This window comes from Berghia stephanieae, chromosome 2, assembly GCF_034508935.2.
Source record: "Berghia stephanieae isolate SIO BIC M18660-M18661 chromosome 2, UCSD_Bste_1.3, whole genome shotgun sequence".
Lineage (NCBI taxonomy): Eukaryota > Metazoa > Mollusca > Gastropoda > Nudibranchia > Aeolidiidae > Berghia > Berghia stephanieae.
Window position 1 is genome coordinate 81,794,118 of NC_088361.1, and position 16,507 is coordinate 81,810,624.

The 16,507-nt window shown below is 35.5% G+C and overlaps 1 protein-coding gene across 4 annotated transcripts in view; it reads right to left on the minus strand.

Moving 5' to 3' along the window:
- Positions 1–7,587: 7,587 nt before the first annotated feature.
- LOC144965651 (neuronal acetylcholine receptor subunit alpha-10-like) overlaps positions 7,588–16,507 on the minus strand; it is an 88,465-nt gene continuing 79,545 nt past the window's right edge. For 3 of the 4 annotated variants that reach the window (XM_078901213.1, XM_078901212.1, XM_078901214.1), the window contains 4 exons: positions 15,680–15,877; positions 10,365–10,565; positions 9,741–9,877; positions 7,901–9,199 (listed from right to left, as the gene is read on the minus strand). In XM_078901213.1, the coding sequence (XP_078757339.1) occupies positions 8,232–9,199; positions 9,741–9,877; positions 10,365–10,565; positions 15,680–15,877 (1,504 nt within the window). In that variant the 3' untranslated portion in view covers positions 7,901–8,231. Of the gene's footprint in view, positions 9,200–9,740; positions 9,878–10,364; positions 10,566–15,679; positions 15,878–16,507 lie in introns of all 4 variants that reach the window. The other variant, XM_078901211.1, reaches the window with a different exon arrangement.

Sequence of the window (16,507 nt, forward strand, 5' to 3'; positions counted from 1 at the left end):
AGTTGTTTTCACTGTGTAAATGTTTTTCAAAAATAATCAGTGTTCAGGGAAAATGTCTCTTCTGCTGGTTATTCTTGGCATTTAAAACATCACACGTTAACAAACAGACAATTTGATAGTTGGATTGTGTGCTATATTATATTTGAAAAGGCTATGTTGAATCAAGAATATGTGTCCCATCATCTTACAATGGTATTATGTCGAGGTGCTTTAGATACACTCAGATGCATACTAAAAATTGATATGAGGGAAGTTAATATGTTTTATTGTGGACAAATCTGCCAAACTCGGAAAAAAAAAAAAAACTCATTTAAAAACTTTTGGCCAGAAAACTCGTCCTTCAAATATCAATGGATTGAAATGACCCTCATCATGTAAAAAAGTCTTAAAGCTGGGACTTCAAGAACGCTCAGGTTTGAGCGTTTTTGTCAAGAAGAGGGTAATTTTAATCGATCGGTACTTGAAGGACGAGTTTTCTGGCCAAAATATTTTTTTAAAAACAGAGTACAGCAGAATAGATGTTGTTTCTTAAAGTGACAAAAACTTTTACTTTAAAATCACCTTTGGACACTTACTTGGTTCACCAAAACATGATACTGTTTTGAGATTGTGGGTCACACATAAAAGTGTTATTTTATTAGCAGCGACCAACGTGCACATATATGCAGGTCTAACATCTGAACCGAATTATGGGTCCTAGTTTAACATTGTTGCAATGGATAATATTTTGCGTCATTGTTTTGAGACTTTCAATTTCCATTATATTGCTGCAACAACGAGCCCATAATGAATTGGGTTATCAGACCTGCAAATAAGAGCACACCGGCAGCGACTGATAGAATGTAAAACCACAGCATTCGTGTTATACACCATTATGAATCAATTTTTTGGTTGTTTTTTTTGTTTTTCCTCATGAGTTCAAGTTGCAGATTATTTATGTGTAAGTTGATGTCCAGCATTATACAACTGACTGATAACTAGTATTTTAGTAATTACATTTTTCTGTTTTAATTTTAACTGTTTTTATTAAACTGTACATACTAAATGATCACCAAAGCGATGGTTTACATAAGCTTTTATGTAAAATTTCAACGAATCTTTTTTTTTTTTTTTTTGGTGTTGGAATTTTGATTTTTTACAATCTGTTTATTTATTATATTTTTCTGGTACATCGATGTTGTAAATGAAATTTCAAATATTTACCAATGTGTTTGTTAGTTTCTAAAGATAAGATTTATAACCTTTTACTTTTACTTTTATTTATTTACACGTGGGTTACCCATTTATTTGTAAATTTTCGTCATAATATTTCTTGTATGTTTTTGTGTAAAAGGCAGGTGGTTGACAGGGCTTCTTGTTGATGTCTTCTATCTTCCTTTACTTATTGACAGCATTTACCTGGTGTTATTTGCTGTGAGGTGAGTGGTCGTACTAATTCTTTGAGAGATTGTATGAACTAGGAACTCAATGTACACCCGAATGAGGTAAAGAATGTGAGTAAAGATTCTTTTTTTTTTTCCAATGACTAAAGTAGGGCTGCCCAGGTTGGGACTCAATTCAGTTACATACCTACAAGTTCAAAGGCGAGTGTCGTACCACAAGATCACAAAACCGTACCTACTATTTCCGCCGAGCTGGTCTCATTTGTTTTACTTTTAAATGCAAGTACGTACTTAAAGGACCTTTGAATCCGTCTGCTAAATTGCTTTTTGTGTTGTATTGATGCTATGCGTTAAGGTAAAAATAGGTGTTATACTTGCCACCAAATAAATTATACTCATACACAAACCAAAGTTTTGACCTTTAACGTCTATTTTCTGTTAGGAGACACTTTAACTTTAATGAGAACTAATCACCCAACTGGTGGTCTAAAACAAAACAATAACAAAGAGTAGAGTGATGTCACTGTCAAATTCATTCATTCTATAATATCTAGTCGGCGCTGTTATGACCTACATTGCCGTACTCTGGAAAACAAAACTCGTATTTAAAATTTTGGTCAGAAAACCTGGTCCTTCAAATATCGATCGATTAAAATTGACCCTCATCTTGTCAAAAAAACTCTCAAATCTGAGACTTCGTGAAGTCCCAGGTGTGATAGATTTTTGACAAGATGAGAGTCATTTTTAATCAATCGATTTTTGAAAGGACGAGATTTCTGGCCAAAATTTTAAACACGTTTTTTTTTAACAGTACGGCAGTATAATCGGACGGTATTAAGGACATATTATTCCGTGTATTTTTTTCTCCCATTCTCATTTTTAAAGTCCCAAGCCAAATGGTGTGCACGCACAATGTCATTGTTTCAATTAACTCACTCAACCCAGACACCGACTATATCCGTAGTGTACCCCAGTTACTTTTACCCCATGCCTATTACATTTTTCTAAGACAAATTTTAGGCCTAGTATCAAAGCTAATGTTTTTAGTTTTTGCATGTAAATGGTAGTTGAATAAAAGTATCTATGAGCATGCTCATTTTTAATACATTTTTTTTCTCCAATTTTGAAAGATAGCAAAAATCTCTAGGATTGAGTGAGTTAAAACCTTCTAATCTTTTAAAAATATGAATGGTTTTGAAATCAAAGAGGTCTAGAAATAATACGCCCAATATAAAAAAATGTTTTTAAAAATCGGCGTCCACACTATTGTCCAACTCTTTTGTAATGGGGGATCATACACTTGTCTCCAAAACCTACCATTTTGTTGCAAGCTCTTTTAAACTTCAAAAACACTGAACAAACTAGAGATCAATTTGGTGTGGGGAGTCTTACAATCATCATCATCATCATCATCATCATCATCTTGATCATCATCATCATCGTCATCAGCTAAAACTTGACTTCATTATTATTTTTATGAGAAGGAATATGGATATATATTTTTTAAAAAAAGAAGTTAAATGCACACTTAGGGGAGGTGTTTAAGTTTACAACAAATCAAATTGGTATCTATGTTGATTTTAAAAATATTATCTGACCACATCATTACATTTTCATTGAGCTGCTGTTGGATAGAAATAGAACAAGAGTTCGATTTCTTTTAGGATTTATTGATGAGGCGGCTTTCAATACCTGCCAAGTCGCATTTTCATCATTCAGAGAAAAGTGCAAATTTTTCGTCATTTATTTGGTGACTTAAAGAGAAAAATGATGATTGTCTTGTTTGCCTAAAGAACAATACCTGGATTTTAAAAATACTTCAATCTTTTTCTGGTGACTCTAAGGCAGACCTACCTACTTGAAAATCTAAAAATTCGTAGTTTGTGAGAGATTAAAATAATAGTTTATAGTTAACTTTATAACTCAATAGATTGTGAGAGATTAAAATAACAGTCTATAGTTAACTTTATAACCCAGCAATTTACCATCACAATAATTTAAAAATAAATAGAAACAACCGAAATCCTTTGAATTATGTACTCTGGCATCAACTTTCATTTTCAATAAGTTTTAATGACTTAGAGATGCTCATAAAGTTCTGATATTTTAAGCCAAAACTTCGTAATCTACGAATTTTTCGTAGTAACAGGCGGGTCTGAACTAAAGTGTCCGATAGATTGCTTTAGCATGTTAAACCTTTTTCTTCCCGGATGTGACGTAGCAGGTTTTGAAAGTCACCTCCTCTTTTATTTACAACGCACCACAACTTTCGTTTTCAAGTTCACAGCTTTATTTTACTATTCGTTACAGTTCTCGCTGGATTCTAGCTCGCTCTCTGGCGGATCCCAAAGGCGTGCTACAACGTGAGCGTGCTCATGGAAGATAGCATAGCGACTTAAATAAATACAATTCAGTTACCCAGCTCCCAGCGTGATGTATTGCAGAGCGTGCTAGAATCCAGCGTGTACGGCAATTATTCTGTGATAAGGGTTATGGCGGTGATGTGGATAAACTATGATTTTGATTACGTCCTAATTATACCTGCTGAATTAAATAGAATTCAATCTTCATTTGGTTGTTGTCTTTTAAATACATTTTAAAAAAAAATCTTCATTAATGAGGTAACTTTTGCTGTGTCTTCTTTCCATTTCCATATCTCTCTCTCTCTCTCTCTCTCTCTCTCTCTCTCTCTCTCTCTCTCTCTCTCTCTCTCTCTCTCTCTCTCTCAGTCTTTGTTCTGGATTGAGATTGCGTGGTGTTATCCTGGCGTTTGAGGGGGTCCTTAACTGAGAGGGAGACAGTCAAATATATTCTGAATCTGAGTGTTACTCGAAGTCGACTTAATTCTGAGTATTTCTGGATGAGGTCTTTTGGCCTCCCATAAAGTGCAGGAGGTCACTTGATGTGTCTTCCATTCCCCTACTATATCTGTTTTCTGAGTTGCTTTCTGTCTTTGTCTTGGAATGTGATTGCTTGGTTTTGTCCTGACCCTTGTCGGATCCTTGACTGAGAGGGAAACAGTCAAATGTATAGGGTTAGTTTTGGGAGATTATATATTTTTTTTCATTGTAAATCACCTCTCTGTTATAAACTGATACTTATATTTTGTTGTTTCCAACACATCTTGTAAACATTTGAGGGTATTCCTTTTATTGTGATCCTGTGCTGGTGTTTGAATGAGACATTTAGGTGACCACAAACTAAGTATATTGATGGCATGCTCTTGGAATCTACATGTATTCCCTATTTGAACTAATTCCACGTTTCTTGCTTTTTCTTAGATGCGTTTATTGTAATTGTATATTTTTTGACTATCCCATTTTTCTTCCTTTTTACTGGCGCTGATATGACCTATTTTTGTCGCAAGTTCCGTAAAACAAATTAATCAACAAACTACTTCTCTCCCCTTTTATCTGTTTTCCATTTCCATGCTGCTCTGTCTTTGTTCTGAATTGAGATTGCTCGTTTTTTTCTTGTCCTTGTGGGGATACTTAGCTGGGAGGGAGACAATCAAATGTATTTTTTTTTTTTTTGTGGGGGGAGGAATAATTTTTCCTTGTAAATCATCTTTCTGTTATGTTCTGTTATAGTTTTTAGTATTTAATATGTTGTACTTGGTAAGTATTTGAGTGTATCCTTCTTAGCGGGATCCTTTGCTTCCGCCTGGATGGGACTTTCAGGTAATGTCAAAATAGGCACATTGATGGATTGCCCTTGGAATATTCTCTTCCCTATTTGAACCAGTTCCCTTTGTCTTACTTTCTCTTTGGTGTTTTTACCTTCAGATCTACAACTTTTCCATATCATCTTCCTGCTTCCTTTTTACTGGCGCTGACATGACCTAAAAGTGCTACAAGCACCTTTGAATTCCTGAAAAAAAAAAAAAAAAACAACGATCTGTACGTTGTTCCTGTTAGTGAGATCCTGTGCTTGTGTCTGGATGAGACTTTTAAGTGATCTCAAACTAAGTACACTGATAATGTGCTCTTGGAATCTACCTGTTCCCTATTTTAACCAGTCCCTTTTGTCTTAGTTTTTCTCGTGTGCTTTTGGTTGTAAATCTAGTTTCTTTTTGCTATCCCACTTCCTTCCTTTTTTCCTGGCAATGAAATGACCCATAGGTGTCGCAAGCGCCGTAAAAAATGAAAAAAAATATAAAAAAACTACTAAAAAAAAAAAAGAAGAAAAACCAACATGAAAGTGAGCTTTTATATAGCGCAATATCCACTGAATTTCATCAAAGCGCTTTACAAAGGGTCCCTGATCAACAGCACCACGTGACATGTAGAACGATGACGTATATTAGGCGATATTATATATTTTTTTAATGACAGAGACAACTCTGTTAACGGCCAGTTACTCATTTTACACCTGAATACGATGAGAGAATGTGAATAAAGAGCCTTTTCCAAGGACTCAACTATGCTTTGTGAGAGGCTGGAACCAAGGACCTTCCGATCCGCAAGCGAGTGTCATACCACAAGACCACATAGCCCCGCAAAAAAGCCCCAACACATTTATGGTCAAAACTCTCAAATCAATATATTGGGGCTATCCAGATGTTGAAAGCTCTGGAACTCTGCATTAACTCATTCAATCCTAGAGATTTTGCTACTTTTCAAAAGTGGGAAAAATGTATTCAAAATGATCATAGTATTATTCAACTACATATAATTAACATGTAAAAACTAAAAACATTAATTTTGATACCACTAATTTGTCTCAGAAAAATGTAATAAATAGGCATGGGGTAAAAGTAACCCGGGTTAGCGACGGATATAGTCGGTGTTTGGTTGAGTGAGTTAAGTTTATATAGTATACATTTTATTGCGGGTGGTTGGATGGGAGCATCACCCTTGAATCATATACCTATGATGTTCGCATAGTGATGTCGTTTCTTCTTCTCTTTACTAGCCTATCCTGCTTCTTTGGTTTGTGATTGTATTTTTGACAGGGGATATTTTTTTCTGTAAATCTTCTGCCTGTTTGTTCTTGGTTATTTATAATTTAGCTTATGATATCTTTAGGTTATGATTTTGATTTGCATTTGTACTATTTTTGTTAGATTGCTTGTTTTTGTGTTTCAGCGGTCTCTCATATAACCTCAATTGTGTTGGAAGAGACCTAAAGCAACAAACAAACAAAAAAAACAACATTTTATTGAGGTTTACTAAAGTATAGTTTCTGAAAGCAACAAAAACTAAAATCTTGTAGGTATTTCTTGTCCTTTCAAATTTCAAAATCATTGATTCACATCTTGTTCACACCGACACAATACAGTTTTGTCACTATGGGTCACATTTTATCCTTATGGCCAGTACACCATCATTGAAAAAAGAAGTTAATCACATGAACAAACTCGTAAGTGTTTTTTTTTTAAACGTTTAATCTTTTTTTGTTTTTAATAGAAAAGAGTTTAAAAACCATTCATTCTTCAAAGCGCAAACGTCATTCAGCCTTGTTGTCAATAAAGACAACGATTAAAGTTTATGATAAATATATTATGGATATTATATACAAGGGGACAGCACGGTTGTCGAATTGGGGTTTAAAAAAAAAGAGTAAAATCTTTGTGTCCCATCGCCTCAAAATGGTATTATATCTGAGTCAACTCGATGCTTAAAATTGTATTTCGAGCTTAATTGGTAAAATTCGAGTTAAAATCAAAGTCATCATTAAAAAAACAATGAGCTTTATTTCTTCATCTTCAAACGGCAAAAATTTTCTATTAATGATCAATTTTGATTTATCGGCAATTTTCTTTATCTAGATCATCCCGACATAATACAGTTTTGAGGCGGTGGTTTCCATTTATAAAAACTTCTTTTTGCAATGGTAATAATAATAATATCACAATTAAAATGATATTTTTTAATACGAGGGAGACTTTCAAACTAGTCCAACAAGAACCTTAAATATAAAGATGAACATTGTCCCGTTCTTTATTGTCTCTCGGGTTTCCATAGATATTTCGGAATTTAAATATCGGTATACAAATTCTACAGACAACACCTTTTTTTCAGATATTGGTCTCACTTTTATCTCTGAAAATAAACAAACAAACAAACAAACATACAGAAAATCAAAAAACAAAAAAAAGGTAAACAACCCCCAAATCCCCCCCCCCCCCCCCCCCCCCCCCCCCCCCCCCCCCCGAAACTAACAAAGAACAACAACAAAACAAAACAACTAAAAATAAACAAGATTTTGTATAACGCAACAGTCATTTATTGTTCTCAAGTGCTTTTAGTGGTCCCAAGCGAATAAAAACGATTAACATGTGAAACGAGATATTGGGCCTTTAGGGTGCTATGGCATCGCCCCCCCCCCCCCCCACCCATCCCGACAGAAACAGCACTGTTACAGGTCAGGTAATCATTTTACACCTGAGTATGTGAGCGCAAAGCTTTTTCCAATGACTCAACCGCTCGCAGTGGCCGGGGCTCAAAATCGGAACATAAAGGTTGTGAGCCACAATCATCACACCATTGGACAAAAAGCCAATTTGCGATCAAGTCTTTCTTTCTTTTTTTTTTTGTAAACACTTTACCCGATTTTATCGCTGAGTTGACTTCAGAAACGCACTATAGTCTCATTCTAATACGAATAAAGCGTTTTAAATTTCGTTGAGTATTGAAATATGCAATGTTCATTTTAACATTTCTTTTCCAGTTCTCTTCCATCTTAAGATTTATAATGTCAACTTGATAATCATGAGGAAGTCAATGATATAACTTTAGGATAAATAATTTCGGTTACATTTAACAATGGCATACTGCCATGTACCCAGCAACTTATATCTCCTTGAAAGTGTACAGACAGTCTTCCTATTGTTACGTGGGTTTAATATCAATTGGCGTCATACAATCCATCCATCTCGTAACTCTGTGGCTTGAGCAAAGGCTTGATAACTAAAATGGCCAAGGAAGACATGAAGGCAACCAGTAAAAACAGCCAAAACAACAACCTATCCATGACATGAGCCACAAACTGCCACTCCGCTTCCACCTGGTCGGCCGGATCCATTAACTCATTATAACCGGACGCCACTGCAATGCTGTTCCTGGCGATGGTGACATTGTTCCACCATTGTTGTCCCGTTGTGTTTGGTACCACATTCATTCCGATGCTCTGTCTGGGCAATCCAGCATGACTGTAATGACTAGAATTCGACCTTGGCCTGGTGATATCTGACTGGTGATGTTGCTGTAGTTTTTGTTGCTGATATTGCTGCTGCAGTTGTTGTTGTGTTTGTTGCTTATCCGTCGCGGCTGTTGGATTTTCTTGACTTTTAATTCTAGGAGATTGCGTCATGACATTTGTGGTGTTTAGGACATTCTGATTTGTTGTTGAATACGACAATGTCTGAGAGTTGTCACCAGATGGCGTGACCGTGTTCGAACTCCACGCCGGATATTGAACGAGTTCTCGTTCTTGCAAGACATGAACTGACCCTGATCTTCCAGAATGAATTGGCCTTGAAAGTTTATTATTAGACAAGCCATTACAAGATGGCGTAACGACAGAACCGGCAGATCCTTGGATATATTTCACTTGCTGAGGACTATTTGGATAAGCTGTGTTTAAGAACTGCTGCTGGTAAGGTTTATTGGGTAGTGGGGAAGATTGTAATTTTCTTTTAAAAGATCTGGATGCGTAGCACAAGCAGACAAGTCTTGCTAGGAAGTTGAATATGATGGTTCGAAGCCATCTTGGCACTGGCTTCTGTTGAGGTCCAATATGGTGGAGTTGAAGGACAAAAACAGTGAGAATGATGGATAATGACGTCATTCCCATAGTCACAGTAAGGTATATACCTGAAATAAAATCATGGAATCGCAATATGATAATAAATAGAAGTAAATATGGACATATATAAAGAAAAATGACAAAATTTTAAATATTTTTTAAAAGTTATTTTTTGTAGGAATTAAGTGCCTTCCTTGAAAGAATACTTCACTTAAATTTTAGAAAACCCCTATTTTTTTAAACATCTTCTTTTCTTTAAAAGTCAAGTTTCATTTTAGTTAGTTCATCCCGGCGTTACAGTGGATAGAGGATGTGGGTTACAATTATTCATGGCTGCCTTGGCAGGCAGAGCTGATAAGATGCAATCTTTAAAAAACATTACTAGGACAGAAATATATCTAAGCCTTGCGCTTTCAGAAATACTATTTGCTGTGAACATAGTAGTGTCATGTCAAGTATGGTCGATCTTTACTTTTCTGAGGCTCCAATTATCCGAACTGTTATTGACTCATTGTTGTAGTGGAAATACCTTCAATCCACCGAAACTGTTATATTCAAATAGTGATCCGTATCGAGTTGAGTGGACACATTTACAAATACAAAACTTACCAATCAGAGGCACGAAATCTGAAGTGGCCGGCATACTTTCAGCAATCAGTAACATAAATACAGAGAAAGCCAGTAACACAGTGATGCCAAGTGTGATTTTCTCTCCTGAATCTGGTGGAAGCCAGAATCCAAGAAGACTGAAAAATGTAAAAAAAATTAACAAATTATAAATACATGTATTTTACATTTATCCTTTAAAAAGTATTGGTTTTATATAGAACAATATCATCAAATTGTGCTCAAAGCTCTTTACAAAGGATCCCGAGGCTAAACCTAAACGGATAATAGCAATTGCTAGTTACCTTTTGGATAGCACGCTAATCTATCGGAGTGTGCTTTTGCCAAGAATAGCAGACCCAGCGAACCAATCATTGCTGTGCGGAGGGATGAGAGGGGTTCTGGAAAATCAAATTGCGACTGCTATCAATATCAATATATGTCCCTATGATTGTCGAACGAGTGCTCTACCAATCGAGCTATCGGGAACCCCCAAATTATAATGAAAACTGAAATTAAAATTTTGTCAGATTCAAAGAAGATTCAAAGTTTATCTTAAGGCAATACAAGAGTTTAGTAAAAGTAAAGTAAGTTTTGATGATGATATAACATTTTAAAAATCCATACCTTAGAATAGTCAACCAAAGACAGGGGAAAATGATATTGAAGAGGTAAAATAAGGTCTTCCGCCTGATGACTATGGTGAATCGTACATCGGGGTACGGCTCCTTGCAACAAGCATACGTCACTTCCGTTCTCTTCAGACCGACCTTGACCAATTCCCACTCGCCACTTAACACGTAATTTTGGAGATCCACCGTTGCCGATCTGAAAAGATTAGTTTGATAGTTTTAACTAACCGTTTGGTGATTTGAGTAAGATGTGACTTATTGTCCCATTAATACAAGAGGTGCCTAAATGAACCAGTTAAGACAGAGAGAGAAATGAGGTGACTAAAGGTGTGAACACAACAGATTTAGAAACCTTCAAGCGAAGATTATCAAAATTCTTCAGCCTAAACACCAACAATGGCTGTCACATTCAACAACTCTCTCCACCCTCGAATACAAATACTCAGAATCGAGTCGGCTTTGACTAACATTCAGATTCAGATTCAGAGACTTATATAAATTCAGACAACACAAAAGAAAACAATGTTTCGGTGTAACAACAGTAAACCAAATGTCATTTGTTGCCATCATTTTTTGTGTCTTGTTTGTCTCTTTACAAAGGCCAATGGTCATGCCGTTGTTGTTTTTTTTTGTTTTTTTTTTTTTTCGATTTTATTTCTATTGTATCGTCACGAAACAGAATTGTGTAGATGGGAAATAGAAGCAAAATATTTTCTGAAATTTAAAATGACAAGAAATATGAGATTCTAGGTCTGATAACCCAATCTATTATGGGCTCATTGTTGTAATGAGAGTCTCATGGAATGACGCAAAATATTGTCCATTACAACAATGTTAAACTAGGCCCACAATTGTGTTTGGATGTCAGACCTGCAAATATTACACGTCGAATTTTAGTTTTTGTCACTTTAAGAAACTGGGTGAGGTTCCCGACCTTCCATTGAGGGCAGGGAGGTACTTGTTTTGTCTTCTATCCCCCTGTATCTGTTTTTAATTGATTTCTGTCTTTGTCTTGGAATGGCATTAATTAGTTTTGTCCTGACCCTGCTGGGAGGGAAACAGTCGAATGTATGGTTATAGTTTTTGGAGATTATATTTTTTCCCTCGTAAATCATCTCTTTGATATGTAATGTGATATGTCATATTTTTATTTTTACAATATGATTTATAAACATTTGAGTGTATTCCTCTTAGTGGGAGCGTGTGCTGGTGTCTGGGTGAGACTTATATGTAATCTCAAACTAAGTACACTGATAGTGTGCTCATGGAATCTACATCTTTTCCCTATTTGAATCATTCCCCTTTGTCATACTTTTTCTTCTAGTCCTTGTAATTGTACATCTATAATGTTTTTATAATACAATTTGATTCCTTTTTACTGGCGTTGATATGACCCAATGTGTTGAAAGCGCCGCAATACCCTTTAAAAATTCACTTTAAGAAATCATATAGTAGGTCGTCAGTAAAACATATACTTAACTCTTCACTCATTTTAGAACTATATACTTAAATTTTAGCCTCTAAATCTCTCCGACTTAATACTATTTTAAGACATTTGGTCGCATATCATAACATAGAAGTGATTGCGGTAATCAGCAGCTGGTCTGAGGGTCGATCTCCAGTCTCTGCAGGCTATTTTTATGGGATTATTTTTTCTTGTATTTTTTCTGCTTTGTCTAGCACTGTTTCATATATAGGCTACGCTGTTTCCGATTTTTATCTAATTATGATAACCTTGACATTAAACTCAATTTTCTTCATTTTGTTCATTCTGACATAATACCAGATTGTTCCGTTGGTAACAATATTCAAATCAAAGGCATACTATGGAAGGTTCGAAATTGACGTCACTCAGCTCTTCGTTATTATTTTTAGCCAGCCATTTTTATGAGTAGTTCTCGCTAAATGGTATCGATCAGTCTATAGATAGTATGCGTTTGGCTAAAAATCTCACAACATTGCCATCCGGAAGTATAACGGACCAACACACAAAACGTTGTGTAACCTTAAACGTTTATAGTCTGGTTAATACCGTTTAGTGAGAATTACTCATAAACGCGGATGGCAAAAAACAATAACAAAGACCTGAGTGACGTCAACTTCATTCTATCGTTCAAGGTGATACACAGTTTTTTTTGGTGTTGGCACGTTATATTCGGCTGGCGGACTAAGCGCATAGGATCATAGATCACTGATCAAAGTATCCTCTTTAAGTCACCAGCACTTACTAAAAATCCTTTGCTCTATAGCAATGTTGGATCTTTTTTTTTCTTTCTCAATTTATGTTGTGACCTGTTGCAATGCATGCGCATGAATTCATTCATCTACCTCAACTAACTAAACCACATTATCTGTTAAATAAGCTGTTTATAAGTTAATAAGTTAATTATACTAGGAATATTGACTATGTCACTTATATTTATGTATTAGACATTTAATACTCAATATTATCAATTAACATGGAATGCTGTTTATATAATTGGTAAATTGTATGTATGCATAAAGGTGAATTTAAAGTTTTTTTATAGAGCTTATTAGCTCTTAAACGATACGATACGATACCTACATAAAGGCCACTCACTAACTAACCTTTTCTAGAATCTTATAAACAACAAATCAAATAAGCACCTCCCATTTATTGACCTTTAATCCAACTTTTTACTAACCACCTCTTGATGCTACGTGCTTAAGGGACGGCTTGTGGCTTTTTTTCTAAAAAAAAAAAGGTGATTACCGATATTGGGCGGTTTTACTCATTCTGTATCGTCATTATAGGTTAAAAAACAACAATTTTGGTGAAAAATATAAATAATCTGTGTTGATTCTTGTTTTGCGACCTAATTTGGGGGTCTGGCATAAAAAAAATATATAACAATCTTGTGGCAAACGTTCCACAAACATTAATTAAGGAATGACCTCCATATTCTTCCTTCTTATCAACATTGTAGCAAAATGTCACCATAGAGAGATTTTACATCTTTAGCTTATGGCATCTTTATTAGAACATTACAAAGTTGAGAATCAAAATGTTTTGACAAAATTGATGTTAAAAATCTATAATTTGGATTATAATTCTAAATACACATACCTTATCAAAAAAATCTCTCATAATACATTGTGCTAACTGTAGAAATTTTCAGACAATTTCATTGAATAGATTCTGAGAAACGTTTGACACAGTATCCCATACCCCTAGAAAAATGACACATTGAGAAAATAGCGAAATGCCTTTCCGTTTTTCACACTTTTCTTACTACCCCTGTACCCCTTTCCATTGTGTTTTTCGTGCCTTTATAGTCTATTTTCAGAAGCTGGACTTCAATAGTATTATTTCTAAGTTAATAAAATATCGTTTTTCCCCAAAATCTCATCTCAATTTTTTGAAGGATTTTCCTAATAATTAGAACCAAACCGCCCCTGAAGTAAAATCTTCCGGCCATATGAAACATATCAACACACGAACTAAGTTTAACCTTAAACGTTTATATTCCGATTGATATATTTTAGTGAGAACTAAGCACCCAATTGCCGGTCTAAAATCAGAGCTGTGCGTGACGTCAAACTTATTCGTTCAATGATTTCTGAAGTTTCTAACCTAAGATAGTAAATTGGTTTCTGAGCAAGAAACAAATTCGATTACATTTATGCCACGGCCGTGGTGTTTTGATTTTCTTTCTTTGAATCTCCCGACCCCCCCCCCCCCCCCCCCCCCCCCCCTTCGTCCCCTTCTTTTTTTCTTATAAAACGTATAGTGCAAAGCAGTAAAACTGTAACATGCAGTGAGTCAGTAAGTATAATGATCATTATAACTGTTTCAATGAAACGTAATAATAATAATAATAATAATAATAATAATAATAATAATAATAATAATAATAATAATAATAATAATAATAATAATAATAATAATAATAATAATAATAATATGTAAAAGCTTCTCCTTTCACCGTGCAATTTCTATTACCTTTTTTTACGACAGAGAAACTGTTTGTTATCGCAATTTGATGCCTGTGTCTTAAAGATTTGAAATAAGATATTGAATGAATTAGTTTTCAAGATCTAAAGAACATTTTTTGGAACTTGCCTATAGAAATAAAGTATAAGTAGAATATTATATGTGACAAATAGGCTCAAAACGGTGATATGTCGGGGGAAAACAGGATGCCAAAAAAAAAGGGGGGGGGGGTGTTTAAATAAAATGTGATCAGAAATGTGAATCCAAAGTTTTTTTTGTCTCATAAAGGAACTGTCGTTAATTCATTCATTTATTCTCTCTCTCTCTTTCTCTCTTTCTCTCTCTCTCTCTCTCTCTCTCTCTCTCTCTCGCTCTCTCTTTCTCTCCCTCTCTTTCTCTCTCTCTCTCCCCCCCCCCCCTACACACATACACTTCGAACCCGAAGACGAAAATATAATTTTAAGCTTAACTTAGACTATACAATTTATAACAAGAAATACATATCTTCAATGAGGAGTAACCATTTTGTTGATATAACCCCAGAAAACTAAAATTCCGATCATTTTTATTCGGAAATCATCTTTTGAATCTAGTTTATTCCGACATTGATGTGCTGGATCACATATAAAATTATGTCCATAATTATTGTTTCATCAAACCGTTCCATAGCTATTATTTCCTTAATATATTACCAGTCAAAAGGAACGGATCCTCAAAAGGGAAGTGCGTGATGTCGATTGTACAAGAACTAAATTTTGCCGGTGGCGGCCAGAACACATGTCCGTTCCTTTTCCGCTTTCTATGACCTATTTTTCTCCCAGGATCCTAGGCGTAAATGCCTAAACCACCCGCAAGCTGGGATCTGGAATCTGGAAGTACTGGAAGATTGCACTCCTGAATAAAGATATGTCTCTTGTATTGTAATAGGAATATGTATACGTAACCGACGGCCATTGGCTGTGATAAAAACGCATTTTCGGCCATTCTTTCAGAGACAAAATGTACTCGTCTGGTTGCCTGGTCTGATGTCGCTTGGCTCAGCTGAAGTTGTATCGAGTTGTTAGCATTTAAAAGGCCACATCTGCTACTCACTCGATTCACCGCTGAAGATTGTGTATTCCGCTAATGTGTAGGTCCGGGATGGCATGGAACTTTCGGGCACTGGCGTCGCTTGGTTTAATATGCAAAAGGCACTATTCCATACATATTTCCGATTTTTTTTTCACCAGCACCTATTCCCAATATTGTCATTTTCATTTTCATCATATTAATGTACAAGAAGTCCAAATCAGACTTTCAACATACAATTTCCAAGTTATTGTTTCCAAAATATGAACAATAATGTTATTAGTTACCTGTTTGTAATGTCGACCTGAAACCCGTCATACGTCCACGATCCAAACTTGAGCTCACAAATCTGGTCATCAAAAGGAAAGTACGTGATGTCGATGGTACAAGAACTCCTGAACTTTGCCGGAGGCGGCCAGAACACGTTCCCATCATGGCGTACCATTGCCTTGCTGTTCATGTAGCCTGCTGTGAAATCGTCCGCGCTGGGAACAAGAAGGAAAAAAAAACAACAGGGGAACAAGGGGGGGGGGGGGGGGGGTGCCGAGGGAAATTTCTAATAATATTAGATAAAGTATAGGAATAAGTGCAAATATTTATGACAACTCGTCTCAAATCGGTATCAAGTTGGAATGAACGATTGTGGCAAAACTTGATTTTAACCAGTTGGCTGCCATACTATGGAAAGACACGCATTTAAAGATTTTGCCAGGAAACTCGTCGTTCAAATATCGATTGATTTAAATGACCCTCATCTTGGCAAAACTATCAGACCTGGGACCTTGCGAGGTCTTCAATCAAGTTCCAGGTTTGAGAGTTTTGTTGTTGTTGTTAAGAGGCGGGTCTTTTAAATCGATCGATATTTGAGGGTTGAGTTTTCTGGCCAAAATTCTTTAATGCGTGTCTTTCCAGACTCCGGCAGTTAAATTATCAAAATTAAATGACCAGAATTGTTGAATTTTATTTTTGTTTTTACCAGAAAAAAAACCCATAGATGTATTCTTCTCAACACAACATGAACATTTGTGTTGTTTATCTGTGTTATTATAAACCCAATTAATTTGTTGAAAATTATTTGTCACATAGTCAAAGCGGATTCAGGACAGAGAGAAGTA